Raw genomic sequence first — 22,097 nt, 5'->3', positions numbered from 1 at the left:
CCTTCCTTCTTTCTTCTTTCTTTCCTTCTTTCTTTCCTTCTTTCTTTCCTTCCTTCCTTCTTTCCTTCCTTCTTTCTTTCCTTCCTTCCTTCTTTCTTTCCTTCCTTCTTTCTTTCCTTTTTTCTTTCTTTCCTTCCTTCCTTCTTTCCTTCCTTCTTTCTTTCCTTCCTTCTTTCTTTCCTTTTTTCTTTCTTTCCTTTTTTCTTCCTTCTTTCTTTCCTTCCTTCTTTCCTTTCTTCTTTCGTTTCTTCTTTCCTTCCTTCTTTTCTTCCTTCCGTCCTTCTTCCTTCCTTCCTTCCTTCCTTCCTTCCTTCCTTCCTTCCTTCCTTCCTTCCTTCCTTCCTTCCTTCCTTCCTTCTCTCCCTCCCTCCCTCCCTCCCTCCCAATGATGGCATAACGGCGCATCAAAGCGTGGGAAGCCTTTTCTTGGCTTCTGAGCCTGTGGGTCCCTCCTCCTCGGCGCCCCGCCTTTAAGCGGCATCACCAGCGCTGGCGCGTCTTCATTTCGGCAGCGATGGAGGGCGAGGCGAGCAGCAAGGATCCCGATGACGCCGACGGTCCTCATGGTAAGAAGAACAAACAGGAGGGAAGAAAGGACGACGCCCCATAGCTTTCCGCTGGCAGCCTTGTTCAGGCACAGCTCCCCCCCCCCCGTCAAATGGAACGACCCTCCGCGCAGCTTTGACCGAGGAGGGTCTTTCCATTTGGAACCTTGCGCGGGGTGGGGGGAATCCTTGCGTGGCGCAGGCGCACAAGAAAGGGAAGAATCCCCTTTTGGTTCCAGGGTTGGGGTTGCTCCAGAGATCCAGACTTTGGTGGTCTGCAGGAAGCCCCTCAGGGACAGAAATTAAGCCATTTTCACAAGTATGCAGCCTACGTGTGAAAAAAGAAGGGCTCCTTTAGCTTTCTGGCTCTCAATCCATTCATTCAGCCACTTCTCTTGGGGCTTTGTCTCAAGATTCAAACTGCAGTTGCCTCACTTTCGGTTATGCCTCTCTGATGTTAGGTTGTTGGTCTCATACCCCATCCACCCAATGGAAGGATGGCCTATGAAGGAGTCTGCCTCCTTCACAGTAATTTCCAATGAAGACTCATTTCCTTATCACATAGAGGTGGAGCCTGCGGTGGCCTAGGGGATAAAAGCCTTGTGACTTGAAAATTGGGTTGCTGACCTGAAGGCTGCCAGGTTCGAATCTCACCCGGGGAGAGCGCGGATGAGCTCCCTCTATCAGCTCCAGCTCCATGCGGGGACATGAGAGAAGCCTCCCACAAGGATTGTAAAACATCAAAACATCCGGGCGTCAGCTGGGCAACGTCCTTGCAGACGGCCAATTCTCTCACTCCAGAAGCAACTCCGGTTGCTCCTGACACGAAAAAAAAAATCACATAGAGGTGAAAGAGTAGGCAAAGAGCATGCATCCCATCTGAAACCCGGTGACTGCCTCCTTCCAGCAGAAGCCTGGGGCTCATAGTGTAGTGAGACCCAGCACCTCACTGGCAGAAAATTTTAAACTAAAAAAGGTAAAGGTTTCCCCTGACGTTAAGTCCAGTCATGTCTGACTCTGGGGGTTGATGCTCATCTCCATTTCTAATCCGAAGAGCCGGTGTTGTCCGTAGACACTTCCAAGGTCATGTGGCCGGCATGACTGCATGGAGCGCTGTTACCTTCCCGCCGGAGCAGTACCTATTGATCTACTCACATTTGCATGTTCTCGAACTGCTAGGTTGGCAGAAGCTGGAGCTAACATCGGGCGCTCACTCTGCTCCAGGGATTTGAACCTACGACCTTTCTGTCTGCAAGTTCAGCAGCTCAGTACTTTAACACACTTTGCCATCGGGGCTCCTCTCCTAAACTACAACCCCTATAATCCTGCAGGAGGCAGCCACAGGGATTCCAATGGGATGCATACCCTTTGCCTACTCTTTCAGCTCTAGTGTGTAAATAGACTAAAGCAGTGGTTCTCAACCTGTGGGTCCCCAGATGTTTTGGCCTTCAACTCCCAGAAATCCTAACAGCTGGTAAACAAGCTGGGATTTCTGGGAGTTTTAGGCCAAAACACCTGGGGACCTACAGGTTGAGAACCACTGGACTAGAGGCATCAGATCCAGTCTGATCTTGGAAGCTAAGCAGGTTGAGCCCTGGTTAGGTCTTGGTTTAGAGACACACATACACTCAATATCTTAGGGCTGTAACCTTAAAGTATCAGACTGCATCTGTCTTCTTGATTCAGGATACTGGTCTCAGTTCCCTTCCTACCAGTATGAGGGAGGCTACCTCAGTAAGTTGTTGCTTCTAGGCACCCTGAGTCCCCTCAGGGAGATAGGATGGAATACAAATAAAGTATTATTATTATTATTTGTTAAGGAGCCCCTTGTGGCGCAGAAGGTTAAACCACTGAGCTGCTGAACTTGCTGACCGAAAAGTTGGTGGTTCAAATCTGGGGAGCAGGGTGAGCTCCCGCTGTTAGCCTCAGCTTCTGCCAATGTAGCAATCCAAAAACATGCAAATGTGAGTAGATAAATAATTACCAATCTGGTGGGAAGGTAATGGCACGCCATGTAGTCATGCTGGCCACATGACCTTGGAGGTGTCTACGGACAATGCTGGCTCTTTGGCTTAGTAATGGAGATGAGCATCAACCCCCAGAGTCGGACACGACTAGACTTAATGTCAAGGGAAAGCCTTTACCTTTACCTCTTAGTTAACAATGAAGATGTATAGAGCTCACAGTCCTAAAGGCGCCAAATCTAGTCTGATCTTGGAAACTAAACAGGGCCAGTCCTGGTAAGGAATCAGCTGGGAGACATATGAGATGCTAGGCTTAATTTTGGAAGAAGGAACTGGCAAAACCACCTCTGAGCTTTACTTGTCTAAGAAAATCCATTCATGGGATTGCCTTGAGTCTACAGGCAACTTGAAGCCTCATATAACCATGTGTAGCTGCGCCTTGGATCCTGTGCCTGATAAACAAATATTAGGCTTATAATGCTTCATAGACACTAACAGAAGGAATGTGTGAATTAATAGCATTATATCCTGATATGTGCTTCTCTAAGGGCCCTTCCAGACAGTCTCTATATCCCAGGATCTGATTCCAGGTTTTGTTTATCTCAGATTATCTAGCAGTGCGGACTCATATAATCCAGTTTAAAGCAGAAAATGTGGGATCAGATCCTGGAATATAGGGCCTGTCTGGAAGGACCCTAAAGCTACCGGGATGGGGGTGGGGGGGTGGGGAGGGAGGCAGCATCCCACTTTCATTTCAGTTTGAAATATCTCTGCCTTTATGATGCAGTACCCAGAACCAGAGCTTAGAAAACTTTGTTTTGAGCCAGGATCTCCCAACTGTTGTGACTTCTGGGAAGTGTAGTCAAGAAAGCATTCTGTGCCCCACCCAGCATGGCAGCTCTTTGTTTCCCACACAAGTGTTTTGTAGTACAGTTAAAGGCTAACACCTATTAGGGCATAATCTGCTTTTGCAGACTGGAGTCTATTCCTGGACACTGGAGCTTATTTCACAAGAAATGAGAACTAATAAACGCCCAAATCGACTTATCATTCAAGGCCAGGAGTTTCATTTTGGCTGCTGCAACAGGCTAGCAAAACCTTGGTACCCCTCTGAGGAGGAAAAAAAGATGCTTTGTGTACTTCTGAATAAGAAACCGGTGGGAGGGAAGAGCTGTCAAAGCCTCTGTTATTTGTCTGAGGTTTGCGGAGTTCATGGAGGGAAGGAAGGAATGAGAGAAGGAAGAAAGGTGGCATCTTTGGCCAGTGAAGGTGTTTTCTTCCCAGCTAAAGCCAGAGGCACCTCCTTTTCCCCATAGGCTTCATTGAACAAGGCCTTTGTAAAATGGCTTGATCAGGATGAGGGAAGGAGTCTGACTGCCAAGGCAGATCTTGCTATAAGAGGATAAATAGATGCCTAATTCCAAGACACACTTTTTTCCTATATAAGCTTCTGTAAAAATGTGGTATGTCTTAGAATCGCAAGTGTATCATGTATTTTTGGTGGTGGTGGCAGTACTGAAATTAGGGTGTGTCTTACAATCAGTGGTGCCTTACAATTGAAGCAATCTGGTAGTTTCATCTACTGCCACTTGGCAACTCCAGGCCAAATCTTAGTCCAGTTGCATGGATGGTGGAGGACCAAAGTGCTCCTTTTGCACAGCTCTCAAATTAAGGCATTTAAAAAAGACTTTGTGAGTACAATGCTAGTGAATCTGATGGGCAAAAGAGCAGTCATGAGTCAAGTTACTGCTCTGAGAGCAGAATGGAGGATCTTGGCAAGAGCGGCCCATTTCTTGAAGGAAGTTCCTTCTTTTTTAGCACTTCTTGTGTTTTTAACTGAGAGAGGGGAAGCTGCTGAGCTGTGCTCATCTCCGCATTTCTGTCACAGGATGTGTGACTGCCTTTCTCCTGCCCCCACCAAAAACACCTTCTCTGAATATGCCGGTGTCACGCCTTGCTGCATTTTCTTTTTCTCACAAACAAAATGCTTGGGCAGTTATGTGTGGGTGATCTTGCTCGCTGACTTTGTAGTGACTGGCCAAAACTGACAGTCACAGTGAGGGAGGCTTAAGTAAAAACTTGCAAACCCAAAGCTGTCTGAATGGTTTGGCTCTTCCTGGGACCTTTCCACACTACCCAGTTATAGCCTTATGATTCCACTTTAAAAACCATTTAGTTTTTAAATTTAGTTTTTAAATTTAGTTTTAAAACCTGCTTTAGTAGAGGTGTTGTATGCTCCCTGTAATTAGCTCCAGTTAGGAGCCTGGCTGCTGATCTTTGAACCAGCTGGAATTTCCAGGCTGTCTTCCGGGGCAGCCCCACATAGAGAGCATTGTAGTCATCCAATCTGGATATAACCAGGGCATGGACCACCATTGCCAAGTCCAACTTCTCAAGATATGATCACAGCTGGCGCACAAGTTTTAATTGTGCAAAGACACTCCTGGCCACCGCCTGAGCATCAAGCGTCGGCAATGAATCCAGGAGGATCCCCCAAGCTGTGGACCTGCGCTCTCAGGGGGAGTGCAACCCTATCAAGCTACCCAATACCCTGATCGGTCCCACGACTGATTAGGAGGACCTCTGTCTTATCTAGACTGAGCTTCAGCTTGTTAGCCTTCATCCAGCCCATCACAGCTGTCAGGCACTGGTTTATGGTCCAGGAGCTTCCTTGGAACAGGAATAATACTTTCAAACCAGGAACAGAAAATGTTTCAAATTTTGTTACATAGTGTTCGTATATCCTCTTCCAGCCACCATCAGAAGGAAGAATGACTCAGGACCCTTTGGAACTGATAAAGGGCACTGTTTTTCTTGGGAAATATGTGCTTAGCACAAAATAAAACTGAAGAGGGAAAATATTCTTCATCATTTTCCTATACAACTGCCATTTGAGGCTTTGTAGTTTAGGGTGATCAGAAGAGCATAAGAGACTTGCTTGAAGAATCATAGAACTGTGTATTTGGAAGGGGCTCTGTTGGTCATTGAGTATAATCCCCTGTTCAGTACAGAAACTCCAGCCTCTTTTCGATGACCCTCAGTGAGGAAGATCTCACCATCTCTCCAGGCAGTGGGTTCTGTTGCTGAACTGCTCTTACTGTCCAGAAGTTGAGATGTTACCCATATTTTCCCCCAGTCTCACATGCAGGGGAGTTGACTTCAGTTGCTTTGTGCTGAAAAGATGGAGAAGGTGTTTTGCAGCCACTGTGAGGCACAAACTTATTGCTGAGTTCTGGCATTCAGAAGCGGTCTTGCCAGCTGGGTCATGCATAACAAAATGCTAAATGCCGCTTCCACTGCCACATTTTCCTGTCTACTGCATCCTGACATTCTAACAAACAAAGGAAAATATTATCTTCTGCTGATTGAATCAGAAAGCTAGGACTGAAGAGACAACTTCTCTCTGTGCACAAGAAAATTGTCCTGGCAAACCCTGGACAATTTAATTGCTTAGTGAGACAGAAGCAGAATATATGTTCTTAGGATTCAGAGCATTGATGACTTGGCTCTTCTGGAGTCTTTTTCAAAGCATCGAAACAAACATTTGGAGGAAGGTGAATCAGGATTATGGATGAGCTCATATTATGCTCCTGGTCATAACACTATGTAACACACTTTTTGTTCCTGGGTTCTAAATGTCATTCTCTAATTGGTTCTATCATAAAATCATGAAAAAAGTTTATTAAATTACAAAAATGTTTTGTGGGACATTCTGTAGCACATTTTGCTATAGTTTTTCAATGAATGCATAATAGAATCTCAACCAAATCAACATATTTTGTAGCAACCACAAAAATGAAGTTGCTGGAGCATAACAACTACTTTTAAAGTAAATACCACACAATGAAATAGTAATAACACTTTCAAACCAGGAATAGAAAAAAATTCAAATTTTGTTACATAGCATAATGGGCCCTTGAAAGCTTTTCTTTTAGGCTAAACAAAGAGCCCCAGTGGTGAAGTGTGTTAAAGCACTGAGCTGCTGAACTTGCAGACCGAAAGGTCCCAGATTCAAACCCTGGTAGCGACGTGAGCAGCCGCTGTTAGCTCCAGCTTCTGCCAGCCTAGCAGTTCAGAAACAGTTCAGAAACAGTACCTATTGATCTACATGAGTAGATCAATAGGTACTACTCTGGCGGGAAGGTAACAGCGCTCCAGGCAGTCATGCCGGCCACATGACCTTGGAGGTGTCTACGGACAACGCTGGCTCTTCGGCTTAGAAATGGAGATGAGCACCAACCCCCAGATTCAGACATGACTGGACTTAACATCAGGGGAAAACCTTTACCTTTAACCTTAAAGATCAGATTGGGGGATATGAAAGGAGATGTTTAATTCAAGCTCCTGCTTAGCTTTGATGAGACTTCAGAAATTCTTGTTGCAGGCCTATTTTTCGTGTCAGGAGTGACTTGAGAAAATGCAAGTTGGTTCTGGTGTGAGAAAATTGGCCGTCTGTAAGTATGTTGCCCGAGAGACGCCCGGATGTTTGATGTTTTACCATCCTGTGGGAGGCTTTTCTCATGTCCCCACATGGGGAGCTAGAGCTGACAGACAGAAGCTCAACTGCTCCCCGGATTCGAACCACAGACCTTTTGGTCAGCAGTCCTGCCAGCACAAAGGTTTAACCCATTGCACCACCGGGCAGACCTGTGACAAGGGGATATATATTTTATAACCTGCAGTCATCCTTGTCTCCCCTTCTTTTTTCCTTCTATTTGAGATTACAGAGCTTTTATACTTTGATTTGGAACAAGGGGTGTGTCTATACTGGCATCAATAAAAAGCCTCCTTCCAGGAATTGGTGGTTCTTTTGATTCAGGCTAAGTAGCCGATAAAAGCTGCCCAGAAGCACTTTAGTTCTTTTTAATTAGCTTGTCCATTTAGTCCCCCATTTATTCTCTCAATCTCATGATGATGACATGGGGATGGGAAGCTGTCTTCTTTGGAATCATTGTGTGAAATTGGAAAATGTAAATATGACATCAGGAAATTACATTATTTTCAATGTTGGCAAGGACATTTTCGGTGTCCTTGCCAATTATCCATTTTAAAAAATGTTATGTAGTTTGTGATTGGTTAAAGCTACCTTATTCTACACATATCCCTATAGCGAGCAGAGGCTTAAAAGGATAGTCCTTGACAGGAGAAAGGCTCATTGTGCCATGTTGTTTGTGTCTGTAATCAATGAACTTGGAAGCAAGACATTGGCAGGTAAAGGGGGGAGGATTTTGAATCCATTCCCTAACACAGAGTTCAGGAAAATTTCCAAGTATAATTTCCAGATTCCTATTCTGACTACTGTACTTGCATTCTCGCTTCCCAGCATTTTACCCTAGATCAAGACTGGTACTTGCTGTCTGGGAGTTTATGGGAGTTCAAGTCAAGAAAAAATGTCTTGAGTGAGAATTATGGAACATGCAATCCAAATGATAACTTTTGTCAACTCTGCGCCAGCTCACTTCCCTGCCCCAGCAATTATTTTTCCTGATGAACTATGTGATTAGAAGTAACCTTCACCAAGGGAATGACTTAAAATCAATTGTGAAAGAAAAGCACATTGTAGAGAGAGAATATGGCCCTGCTTCCTAGCTGGCTGCTCTTTACTTCTTGTTAAATAGGGACTGATACCCATGAAACTCATTACTGCTAGCTTCTGCCAGGCATTTACAATGCCAGGCTCTATACCACATATATCAAACTCAAGGCCCGTGGATTGAATCCAGCCTGATGTGTCATTTTATGCTGGATTACAACTTTATTCCTCATCGTTGGACATCATGACTACAGCTGATGGGAGTGTGATCCAGTAACATATGGAAGTCTTGCGTATGTGATATCATGACATTAAAATGTCCTTTAACCTTTCCCCCATCCTCAGAGCCACAAGTGCTGTTGGGTTGCATCTCCCATAATCCCCAATCCACAGGGTGGATAACCAAAAGTAGTGAGGTAAAAACATAAGCACTGCCCACTATGTAAAATATTACAGTTGGCCCTCTGTAGCCATTTATTCTCCATCTATGGCTTCAATGGCTGTTGAAGGCAACCATAAGATTGACGTGGCCCTCCATGAAAATGGGTTGACACCCCTGCTCCTTAGCATTAGCAGGGATTGCCCACATTCCAAATTAGAGGACCCATGTTCTTCCTTCAGGCATTCATCTATTATTTTTACCTTCCCATTTGGCTCTCAGGGTAGCATCATAAGGCAGGATCCTGAGCTGTGACTATTACATCTTGTCTAAGGAGGCCCATGAGGATGGTAGCTTATTGGCAGAAAACACACATAGTCCCCAGAATCCTTAATAAAGGGAAAGTGTTATCAGCCTATGGTTATGTGGGTGGACCTGGCAGGAGAACAAGGCAAAAGCCCACAGGACTGCAATCCTGGTGGACCATGTGCTCAAGGAATTTGAAGTAGAAGAAACTAAGACAGATTGACCAATACAGAGGTAAATGTGATTAGCTCAATATCCTAACTCAGACGAGGGCAAGCAATGAAATTGGTTTTTTATAGGCTTCTTTCCTAAATGTGTTGTGTTATCGAAGGCTTTCACGTCCGGGATCACAGGGTTGTTGTATGTTTTCCGGGCTGCATGGCCATGTTCTAGAAGTATTCTCTCCTGACATTTCGCCACATCTATGGCAGGCATCCTCAGAGGTTTATTTATTTCATGTCAAAAGCATTGTACATTTCAAATAATGGAAATAAAAATAAAAAAAATTTAAAAAAAGAAATCACAAGCAACTAAATAGTTTTGGACCAAAAGCAGGCAACAGCAACCGCATTGTCTGTAGCTTTAAACAACTCCTCCTCCATGCATGAGGCAGGGCATTGTGGGCAAGCATACATATGCTGAGTTGTTTGTTCAGCTCCACAGTCACACAAGGTGGAGGATTCCTCCAGGTAGTGCCACCTTGCCAAGTTGTCTTTTGATCTGCCCACTCCGCTTCTCAGTCTGTTCAGGGACTTCCAAGTTGCCCATTCTTGGCTTGCCCCTGGAGGAAGACCCTCTTGGGGGCCATCCAGTTAGAATTGCCAGGTTTAGCTGCCCAGAGGGACACCCTTGCTGCTGCTGGAGGAACATCAAGAGGAGTGGTGGTTCTCATGAAGCCCTTCCTTGATTTGAGTCTGGTGGGAGGAGGCTGATAGTCATGCAGTGGGTGGCTTTCACAATGTTCGACCTTTTTTCTCTCACCATTAGCAGCAACTTCCCGTCGCACGTCAGGAGGGGCAATGCCAGCTAACTTGTAGAGTTTATCAACAGGTGTAGGTTTAAGGCATCCCATGATGATTCTGCATGATGATTCTCAGAGGTTGTGAGGTATGGAGAAACTCTGAGACATGGGAACTAGGGACAGCTAACAAAAGATGCCCCCAGGTAGAAAGTAGCCAGTAGATGAAGCCATTCAATGCAAATTAGGGTGATTAACTGCAACATTCACGCTGGCCTCCAACTGACAAAAGTTCTTCCCTCACCCTGGACTTCCCACAGATATATATAAACCTTTCTTGCTGAGTTTCTCCATACCTCACAACCTCTGAGGATGCCTGCCATAGATGTGGGCAAAACGTCAGGAGAGAATACTTCTAGAATATGGCCACACAGCCCGGAAAACATACAACAATCCTGTTTCTAGTATTTTTGTTATCCTTCTGAGGTCTCATTTGACTGGCAAATGTAGGGTTTATGGTAATGGTTCATAGGCCCATGGGTAGACAGCGATAACTTTCTGTCCACTTCCCAGCCTTTCTCCCCCCCCCCCCCCCCAAAAAAAAGACCTCACTGGCCAAGAATGAGCCACAAGAGGAAAGACAAAGACCAACCCAGAGGAAAGGTGTTCTTACCATACATCAAGGGAACCACTGACCACATAGAGAAGCTGGTGAAGAAACATAACCTACAAACTATCCACAGACTCACTAAGAAAATCCAACAAATGCTATGTTCAGCAAAGAACAAGAGGGATCCTCTCACCTACAGGAGTCTACCCTATACCATGAAGCTGTGGACAAGTCTACATAGGGACCACCCAACACAGCATTGCCCAGACATGTATCAAGGAACATGAAAGGCACTGCAGACTAACTCAACGAGAGATGTCAGCCATTGCGGAGAACTTGGTGAACCAACCTGAACACAGCATATTATTTGAGAACACAAATGCTGGATCACTCGAACAACCACCATGTCAGGCTACACAGAGAAGCCATTGAAATCCACAATCAGGGCCAGCTAACCCCTCCCAACAAAGGATCTCCGCAGGCAAGAATCAGCCAGGCCTTGAAGCTGCAAGGATTTTCAATGTTAATCAAAGTGTTTAATTGCAACATTCACGCTTGCCTCCAACAGACAAAAGTTCCTTCTCCAACCCTGGACCTTCCACAGATATATAAACTTCCCTTACTTAGTTTCCAATATACCTCACACCTCTGAGGATGCTTGCCATAGATGTGGGTGAAACATGCTTCTGGAACATGGCCATACAGCCTGGAAAAAAATTAAAAATTATATTGCACAGAAACTAGATCTTCCCCAGGCACAGACTTGTGTGTCAGAAAGATCTATCCTACCTGTACAACTTCTAGAGATAGAATCCTAGAGTTGGAAGAGACCTCATGGGCCATCCAGTCCTACCCCCTGCTAAGAAGCAGAAATCACATTCAAAGCACCCCCGACAGATGGCCATCCAGCCTCTGCTTAAAAGCCTCCAAAGAAGGAGCCTCCACCACACTCCGCAGCACAGATACAAGGATGGGTCCCATCAGCATTGTTATGCAAGGCAGGTGTTCCTGGACATTCAGTACATAGTCTGCATTTTAATGCCTCAGTATGTTCTAAACAATTGATATTTAGTGACTAGAATTTTAAAAGCAAAAATTAGCATGACTTTCTTTGATATAGCTTATTGTACCCTGCACAAGTCAGTTGATGACCTCCTATGATAGGAGCCTTCGGTGGCCTAGGGGATAAAAGCCTTGTGACTTGAAGACTGGGTTGCTGACCTGAAGGCTGCCAGGTTCGAATCCCACCCAGGGAAAGCGCAGATGAGCTCCCTCTATCAGCTCCAGCTCCATGCGGGGACATGAGAGAAGCCTCCCACAAGGATTGTAAAACATCAGAACATCCGGGCATCCCCTGGGCAACGTCCTTGCAGACGGCCATTTCTCTCACTCCAGAAGCAACTCCGGTTGCTCCTGACACAAAAACAAAAAACACCTATGACGTCTACAGTGTGTGGTCAGTGAACAATTGCAGTTTCTTACAACGGATATGAAGAATGAAGTTGGCCAGAAACCTTAATGTTGGCTACTGGAGATTCTTGAACCATTCCTCCTGCCCTTCCTGTTCCAATAGGGAGTGGCTGCAAAGACTGCTCATGTGTTATCTCCGTCTTCCCATAAGATGATGGAATAAGGCTAGAAACTGTTAAGTGGAGGGGAAAGAGGGGAAGAACATCTTGGCCCACGCTTTGGACATTAACAGCAACTGACTACAGGAAAGAATAGGTGAAGCTTTTCTTAGCATTAAAATATGAGCTACCAGCAGGACATAGTATGTTTGAAGATCAATCTACTGCAGTGGTTCTCAACCTTCCTAATGCCGTTCCTCATGTTGTGGTGACCCCCAACCATAACATTATTTTCATTGCTACTTCATAAATTTTGCTACTGTTATGAATCGTAATGTAAATATCTGACATGCAGGATGTATTTTCATTCATTGGACCAAATTTGGAACAAATTATCCATACGCCCAAATTTGAATACTGGTGGGGTTGGGGGGAGGATTGATTTTGACATTTTGGAGTTGTAGTTACTGGTATTTACAGTTAACCTACAATCAAAGAGCACTCTGAACCCAGTCTACAATGGATCTGCACTAAACTTAGCACACTACCTACATGGCCAACTTTAAATACTGGTGGAGTTGCAGGGGCTGTTTTTGAATTCTTGGTGTTGTAGTTCACCAATACTCAGAGAGCACCCTGTACCAAACTGGTGATGGAACTAGTAAACTTGCCTCACACATACACACGTTGAACTTTGAATACTGATGGGGTTTCAAGGGGACTGACCTTAGAGGTTGGGAGTTATAGTTCTCCCACATTGACAGAGCAATGCGTTCCCAACTGATGAATCTGGACCAAACTTGGCACAAATACCCAATATTTGAATACTGGTGGGGTTTTGGGGGGGGAAGCAACCAAACATGATGGTAATTGTAGTTCTCCCTGCATCCAGAGAACCCTGTGACCCCCAACGATTATGGATCTGAACCAAACTTGGCACACAGACCCAACATGGCTCCTTATGCATCTGCTAATGGGAGTATTAATAAAAAACAAAACGGGGTTCCTAAGACTATGAGAAATAGTTTTCTGATGGCCTTGTGTGACCCCTCTGAAACCTCCCTCGTGACCCCTCCCAGGGGTCCTGACCCCCAGGTTGAGAAACGCTGATCTACTGTTAAAGATGCACATTAAAGGTCCAAATGGTACAAGAAAGCCCAACATTCGAAGTACCTGTGGTTGTAGGGCGTTGCAGTTATAGGAATGATTCGGTTGCTATTGATTATGAAGTTAGGCAAGTTAAGAACACTCCTACTGTCAGAGATTTGAAGCATTTGCCAAAAGAATCAGCTTTGGGCAGTGAAACTCCTGAAGCTGGATTATTGGGTTCTCTGGTAGTATCATCATTTTTATAGCTTTCTTTTTCAGTGACAGACAGTTGAGTTGCAGTTTTTTTCTACTCCCTTCACTTCTAACTTGCAGACCGAAAGGTCCCAGGATCAAAGGCCACTGTTAGCTCCAGCTCCTGCCAACCTAGCAGTTCGAAAACATGCAAATGTGAGTAGATCAATAGGTACCGCTCCGGCGGGAAGGTAACGGCGCTCCATGCAGTCATGCTGGCCACATGACCTTGTAGGTGTCTATGGACAACGCCGGCTCTTCGGCTTAGAAATTAAGATGAGCACCAACCCCCAGAGTCAGACATGACTGGACTTAACATCAGGGGAAACCTTTACCTTTACCTTTCACTTCTAACACCTGCAAATGTGGAGGATTGACTATAGATTGGCACAAATCCGTTCTTACTAAATTGCTTTTGTATGGCTTTGCATATGTTTTCCATTGGCCATCAGTAATCTGATTTGAGTTGCTATCAAGTGCAAGCAGGTTTTTCTCCCAACGTCTTCCAGTGCTTGGGCCCTCCGCAAATGTAGAGTCCTCTGAGTTAGGTTAATTTTTGTCCAACAATAAAACAATTCAAGTAAACCAAAGAAAACATATTAATGTGATGATTATTTAGACCAACTTGATGTAAAATGAATGCACGTTGTAGTCAGTCATGCGCTGTTTCCAAAATTCTCCCAAAGTGTGAGGCTGCTATAGAGTCTGAAACATTTCCTATCTTTCCTTAGCAGGAAGCTAAACCAGTTTAACTTGGTATACCTTGCAATAAGACCTGGAAATCCCTGGACATAGACATCCAAGAGGGACTTCTCAGCCACAATAGGTTTGGGGGATTGAATATATCACTATTTTTTAAACTATGCGTCCTGACCCCAAATGGGATCCCTTGTTTAGCTCAATGTTGGGGTTGCAAATAAAAATCGTCAAGTTTCTGAATGATCCATTTACACAAATCTGTTTGGAGAAAATACTTCAGCTGTACACTACAAAAAAGAAAATTAGTCCATTTAGCAAACCTTGCAAATGCAGAATTATTTTCAGTAAATGTTTGATTTTTATACCTATTTTATATCCCTATATACCCTGGGTCACATTAAAAAAAATTCAGATGCAAAGGGGGTTGCAAGTGGAAAAAATGTAAGAAGTCCTGAGAAGGAGGCAATAGGAAATCTATATTGAATTCATCTTGCCAAGAAAACCCTAGCATATAGTTGCCTTGGATAACATTGGAGACAATATGACGGCAGAAAGAAGAAAATTACATAAAGATAAAGGAGAAAAACAATTGCATCATAGTTGAAGCAGATTATTGCTGGAAAGCTATGTGAAGGCAGTACATTGTACATTTCATCCCTGTACTTTGAAGGTGAAATCTGCTGGCAGCTTTATACATAGTTATTTATAGCAATATCTCATATTTAAACTTGTTGCTGTAATTCCAGAAAGGCCTTTGAGAAGTAAATATCTTTTTGTGTGGTCTTGATTTGCACATTGAATAATGTCATGGCATATTGCAAAATTAGCTGTTTTAACGTGTCTTAGGTTGTAATTATGAGTTGCTCTCAGTATTGCCATTTTATTTGTTTGTTATCACATTTACAGATTCTGGATTATTAAGCACTGTAGTACTAATGCTAATGTATAATTTATACTACAGTATTTTCCATTTCTAGATTGTATCCCAAAACTGTAGCCTGACAGGGCTGCATATGAGCAAAGAACGTTTGTTAATTACAGTTCTGCAGATTTTTTGTCGTTTATTCCTGTTTTCTTTGCAAAATGTACCAGCAAAATATACTATTAATGTCACATTTCAAGCAGTTCTCCCTCAGGATAATTGATGTAGGTTTCTTTGAGTGAGGCATCCATAAATTAGCTCATACATTTTCAAAATGGTTATTACAGTTTTATGAAATTCTCCTTAAGGATGATTGATAGAGGTTTCTTTAAGTGAGACATCCTTAAATTATCTCATACACTTGGTTATATTGTTACACAGATATTTCCTTTTCATATTGTTTACAGTCCACTTAATATACAGTAGAGTCTCACTTATCCAACATTCGCTTATCCAACGTTCTGGATTATCCAACAGTCTGCCTTTTAGTAATCAATGTTTTTGTAGGCAATGTTTTCAATACATTGTGATGTTTTGATACTAAAATCGTAAATACAGTAATTACTACATAGCATTACTGCATATTGAACTACTTTTTCTGTCAAATTTGTTGTATAACATGATGTTTTGGTGCTTAATTTGTAAAATCATAACCTAATTTGATGTTTAATAGGCTTTTCCTTAATCTCTCCTTATTATCCAACATATTTGCTTATCCAACGTCCTGCTGGCCCATTCATGTTGGATAACTGAGACTCTACTGTAGTTACATTTTTTACAATATGAAGTGAATGGGATTTTGGATAGTAATCCTTTTGTGTTTATTATGATATAAGGCGCCCCGGGTGGCGCAGTGGATTAAACTGCTGAGCTGCTGAACTTGTTGACCGAAAGGTCGGCAGTTCAAATTCAGGGAATGGGGTGAGCTCCCGCTGTTAACCCCAGCTTTCAACCTAGCTGTTCGAAAACATGCAAATGTGAATAGATCAATAGGTACCGCTCTAGTGGGAAACTAATGGCACTTCATGCAATCATGCCAGCCACATGACCCTGGAGGCGTCTACGGACAATGCCAGCTGTTTGGCTTAGAAATGGAGATGAGCACCAACTCCCAGAGGTGGACACAACTAGACTTAATGTCAGGTGAAAACCTTTACCTTTACCTTATGACATATTCCAATATAACAGACGTAGTAGGACATATATTCCAATATAAATAGATACTATAGTGGGATTCATAAGTGAATATATTTGGTGAGCATGAATCCAATTCACCTACATTATTTAAAGCTGTCCTTGTAATTTTGATATAGATCAACAGTTTCCAAACTGTGTTCCATGGAATCCTAGGGTTCCAACAAAAACATCATAGAGGTTCTGCAAAAAAATGAAAAATCTTTTTTAAAAACGTTTAAAAATTTTGTGCTAGACTTTGAAGATCTTACTAAAATTCAGTGAGCTTTTGTTTTAAAAAATTTGAATTTCTTTATTTCCAAACTATAACATTATACAAAACCCCCAGGAAAAAGGATTAGATGAAAGAATGAAGAACTTTGTGGGTTAACAATGTTTAGGGACAGAGCTAGGATTCTGCAGAAAAATCAGGGACAGAGTTAGGTTTCCTTTGGGAAAATGTCTTCTGAAGGGTGTCATGACCAAAAAAGTTTGGGAACCACTGCAGCATAGTATGGCATCTTCTCTATATTCTTTTTCCCCCCCATCTTGGCCATTGCTCTTTATAATGTAGCTTCCATATAAATGATATCTGAAATCGTCCTCCTGGTATGCTAGAACTCCAATCTAGCAAGGATGGAGGCAAGAACAGAGATCAGTTATTCAGCAATTGCCAAGGTTGGTTTCCGAGGACTCAGTGTAATCCCAAATCTGACGTTTCCAAGTTACAAGTAGGAATGTTTTATAGATATTTTACCCACATTTGGAAAACTGAGAAACAATGATGACTGGTGCAGTGTCAGAATCGGTGGCTTCATTGGGCAAAGGGGCCCATCTGTTCCTGGCCACCGATTGGTTAAAGGTGTCATGGTCTGTGAATTTCGACTGCTGATTGGTGGAGAGGTCTGGTGCAAATTTTAATAATCTGTCATTGGTTGAATTCGAAATTGTCTGCTGTACATGATGTCTGCCCTCTCTTGACAGGATAGGAACTTTGGGAAATAATGCAGGCAACCACAAAAGTGGTTGATGAGTTACCCCTGGGGACCTTGGTCCCATCATTTTCCCTGATTTTGGACAATGCGTGGCTGGGTGCCTCGATGGGCTCTGAGATTAGGACATAAGAGTGAGAAGCTGGGTTGATGGGCTTATGGCAAGCGTGGATCTTTGTAAGACACCCTCTAGCCAGGTGATTGCTGACCCCTTTTTATTGTGAAAGTGAGGTGGGGGGCTGGAATGTAGTACTTATGCATACTTAGCAGATGAAGGAGTGGAAATAATTTGTGATATTTCTGATACCAGTTTTTCCTTCTATTTTTCCTACTTTGTCATGTAGCGTATAAACATGAGTTACTATTTCAATAATCTCATTTGTCCTCTCCATCTAACTTTGTACTTTTAAAGCCCTGGATAGTCAAATTATATGTAAAGCTTCACTACTGTTTCCATATCTTCCCATAAAATCTTTCCCACTTCTTCCAGATAGAATATCACTGTTCTTAACTGCCTTGCTTTATGATATTGATCTCATTTAGCCTCATGTCTAGGAACCTTGGTCTTCTCCCTTAATACATAAAGTATCTTGTATATATCATCATCCTGGTTGATTATTATGAAAAGATTTTGTTCCTTTCCCTAGCCTCCTCATTCTTCCCCACTTTTTCATAGGTCAGCCTATAAAATCTTTTGTTCCTTGTGTCAATACATTTCCTTTGGATTGCATCTTTGTAACTAAGTCTACACACTTTCTTGTAACAATTTCAAAGTTGGGAGAATAGCTGTCTTTAGCCTGTTGTACCCCCCCCCCCCAAACACAGATAGTTTTGTGACATCTTAAAGACTAATACATTTATTATGACATAATGCGCCAAGATCTCTTTCCTGAAATAGTAGGTGGGTATGTGGGGGGCAGGAGCCCCAGTGGCGAAGTGTGTTAAAGCACTGAGCTGCTGAACTTGCAGACCAAAAGGTCCCAGGTTCAAACCCCGGGAGCAACGTGAGCGGCCGCTGTTAGCTCCAGCTTCTGCCAACCTGGCAGTTCGAAAACATGCCAATGTGAGTAGATCAATAGGTACTGCTCCGGCGGGAAGGTAACGGCGCTCCATGCAGTAATTCCAGCCACATGACCTTGGAGGTGTCTACGGACAACGCCGGCTCTTCGGCTTAGAAATGGAGATGAGCACCAACCCCCAGAGTCAGACATGACTGGACTTAACGTCAGGGGAAACCTTTACCTTTATGTCGGGGGCAAAATGCAAAAGTATACATTATGATTACTGTCTTCTGGTTGCAGCTTCCAAAATTATTGGTGAATATCTATACAGTATAGATATCCTAATTGACAAGCACAAGTAGTCACAGATCTGATTAAAACATGTACAGTGGGCCCTTGGTTATCTGGTGGTGTTCCAGGACCTCCTGTGGATACCAAAATATGTGGATGCTAAAGTCTAATATACATTATATACATAGTAACATTATGTCTCTTATATGAAATGGTAACATCAAGGTTTGCCTTTTGGGTTATTTTAAATAAAATATTTTAAAGCCCTGGATAGTCAAATCTGTGAGTGCAGAATCTGTGGATATGGAGGGCTGACTGTAATACGTATTTAGAAAAACAACAACACAGCAGCATTGTCCTTGTTCAAACAATAGGTAAAAGAGCACCAAAAGAAAGTGCTGAGATCCCCATTGGTTGATACCTCTACTAGAACAGGGCTTCTTAAACTTTTCCACTTGAAACATCTTTTGGCCTGAAAAATGTTTATGTGACCTCAGATATATAAATATATAAAATAAGTATAAAATCAAACATTTACTTATAATCAGCATTTGCAAGGATTGCTAAACAGGCTGATTAATTTCCTTTTGATGAAGTACAGCTGAAGCATCTTCAGAGTCTACCGTAAACACTAAGGAACAGTTTTGTACAAATGTCTAAACAGGCACTAAGTGACATTTAGAAAACTTTTGCTGTTGCCAAATTTTTTTGGGGACTCCAACATTGAGCTTAAGGGGACCACATTTGGAGTCAGGACTCACTGTTTAAGAAGCAGTGTAGTAAAACAGCTCACAAAGTGAAAACCAAAGGACCTTCTATACACATAATAAAAATATATATGTATGTGTGTGTCTGGGGTGTCCACTTACACAGACAAGCTCCCACTTCCACAAATAGCTTTAGCTCCCACTACACAGGAGACACCAAAGGCCCTCTCTCCAATGACACTGCAGGTTATAGTGAGCACCATGAACATGTACCAGATCCCTGCCAATGTCTTCCACAAACACCATACTGCCCACCACCCAAGTGAAGGCTTTCATTCGAGGATAATTTCATCATAGAACTTCTGTTTTTCCTCCACCACAGGCATCCCAGTGTTTATTACTCTCTCAATTGGTGCGGAATTTGCATAACCCCACCCACTGCCTCTCCCATAACCCTTTCCTATTCTTTTCTTTCCTGCACACAACAAACAGAGGCCTTGATCAGCAACTGAACATACTAGAGCAGTTTGAGGAAAATAGGAGTTGAAGTTCACCTACATCCAGAGCACACTATGGACCCAAACAATGATGGATCTGGATCAAATTTGGCATGCATACTCAATATGTCCAAATTTGAATACTGGTGGGTTTTGAGGGGAATTGGTCTGGACATTTTGGAGTTGTAGGTACTGGGATTTATAGTTCACTTGCAATCAATGAGCACGCTGAACTCCACCAAAGATGGAATTGGACCAAAATTGGCACACAGAGCCCCTATGACCAGCAAAAACTATTGGAGGTCTTTGTGGAAAATTCACTTTGATTTGGGGGGGGGGGGGGGGGGTTGTAGTTCACCTACATCCAGACAGCACTGTGAACCCAAAGACTGACGGATCTGGACAAAACTTGGCACACATACCTGATATGCTGAAAATGGATTACTGGGGGGGGGGGGTTTAGGGGGGAATTGACCTTCCTTACTGTGAGTTGTAGTTCACCCACAACCAGAGAAATGGTTACCTCCACCGATAATGGACCTGGACCAAACTTGGCATACAAAATCCCCATGACTAAATCTACTGGAGGGGTTTGAGGGGACTGACTCACTATAGTGGGAGTTGTAGTTTACCCTATAGCCAGAGAGTAAACTGACCCTCACTGATGATGCATCTAGAGAAAACTTGCCCAGCATAACAAACTTTAAGTACTGATGGAGTTCCTCAGGGTTAACCTGGCTGATGTTACATGACCCACAACCTTAGGCATTTTGTGCAATTAAAAAATGACTTTTTCAAATAACCTGGGAAACACCAAGCTAGCATAAGAATATAGAAAGGATATCTTCCCTTAACACAACAAGGAAATCCCTGATTTACCAAATGACAACGCTTATTGGAAATGAAAAGTTCCAGGCACTGGCCACAAAATCCTCTATAATGTTGCTCAATGAAATCTCAACTCTGGAGGGAAGCAGAAAGCAGAATAATCAGAGCTATAAACACAACCAGTTCTTTTTACCCAGTGTGTGTGTGTTATGTTGACTTGTGGTGACTCCATGAATTTCACTGGGAGGGGCGGGGTTAGGTAAGGAGTATGCAGAGGTGGTTTACCAGTTCCTTTCCCTAAAATTATAGCACACAGAACATTGTATGCTTTGATGATCTTACATCTAACTACTAATCTAGGGCTGATTCTGCTTAGCTTCCAAGATCAAATGAGATCTGATGCCCAATAGAAGGTAACTGTTTTTGTAGATTGAGTATTGATTGAGTGTCAAGTCAGACTCAAAAATGAAAGCACGTCAGTTGCACCAGCTGAAGGGGTTGATAATCTAGAAAATGGTACGTACATTGAAATATTTGTGCAACAATGCCTGACCTCTCATTATGCTGTCTGTGGTTCCTTCTCCCATTTCAGCTTAAAATGGAAGAGCTGAGGATCCTATGACTCATTAGAAGTAAACTTTAAAAATGAGTTCCACTACATTGGGTCTTCCTGTGACCTAGGAAAGAACTATGGGTAGAAGGTCTGTTGATATTGCTGTTTCCCATATTTTTCCATGTACTGGAATACAGGTTCAGTAAATTAAAAAAAAAGAGGGTCACACTTCTGTATAGAGAAAATGTACAGATATTTTTGTTATGATGGGTCTGGAAGCCACTTTGATGCCCTGGGACACAATTGAACCACATGGGCACTGTGTTTGTGTGTGTATGCTTTCAAATTACCTGTTGACTTAAGGCAGTGGTTCTCAACCGGTGGGTTCCCAGATGTTTTGGCTTACAATTCCCAGTTTCGTGTTTTAAAAAAAAAACCCAGGGAAAACATAAACATAATTTTGCCAATTCCTTCCTTTGAAATGAAAACTACAGCACCAAGTATTTGTTGTCAGTCTCCCATCCATATATTAACAGGGCAAGGAGCCCCGGGTGGTGCAGTGGGTTAAATCCTTGTGCTGGCAGGACTGCTGACATGAAGGTTGGGTTGCTGACCTGAAAGTTGCCGGTTCGAATCCAGCCCAGGAAGAGGGCAGATGAGCTCTCTTTGTCAGCTCCAGTTCCATGTGGAGACACAAGGATGGTAAAAACATCAAAACATCTAGGAGTCCCCTGGGCAACATCCTTTCAGACGGCCAATTCTCTCACACCAGAAGTGACTTGCATTTTCTCAAGTTGCTCCTGATATTAAAAAAACCCAAACTCACCCCTGGATAGCCTCCAGGATCTGACAGAATCTGGTGCTACTGAAAGGCTTGAGATCTGCCTTGTTCTGTTTCCCTGTTCCAAAGGGTATGGAGTTCTGGATACACTCAACATTAATTTTTCAAGATGCACTTCAGCTTGGAATATGGCTCTTTTTGTGATCATACTTTGAGAGTCAGGAGAAAAAGGGAGGGGGGCATGTTTAGACTTTCCTTAGAAAATCCAGATTAATTTCTGCAAGAATAGTGTGTATGTGTGTGTGTGTGTGGGGGGGGGCTGTTCTAGTCTCTTTCCAGTTTTTCTTTCTGTTTTCTCTCACTATTCTATTCATTCTTCTTTCTGCCCCTAGAATATTGGGCCTGGAGGCAAGTTTCTATATCATGCCCTGAATATAGTTAAGCAATGG

General features: G+C 43.0%; 1 protein-coding gene across 2 annotated transcripts in view; it reads left to right on the top strand.

The window, feature by feature from the left end:
* Window positions 1-435: 435 nt before the first annotated feature.
* slc44a2 (solute carrier family 44 member 2 (CTL2 blood group)) overlaps window positions 436-22,097 on the top strand; it is an 86,802-nt gene continuing 65,140 nt past the window's right edge. For both annotated transcript variants that reach the window (XM_003216837.4, XM_008103811.3), the window contains exon 1: window positions 436-566. In XM_003216837.4, coding sequence (XP_003216885.2) covers window positions 515-566 — 52 coding nt within the window. In that variant the 5' untranslated portion in view covers window positions 436-514. The remainder of the gene's footprint in view (window positions 567-22,097) is intronic.

Source organism: Anolis carolinensis, chromosome 2 (genome assembly GCF_035594765.1).
Source record: "Anolis carolinensis isolate JA03-04 chromosome 2, rAnoCar3.1.pri, whole genome shotgun sequence".
NCBI lineage: Eukaryota > Metazoa > Chordata > Lepidosauria > Squamata > Dactyloidae > Anolis > Anolis carolinensis.
The sequence above is the reverse complement of the archived record's forward strand: the minus strand, read 5'-3'. Positions and strand labels throughout refer to the sequence as shown.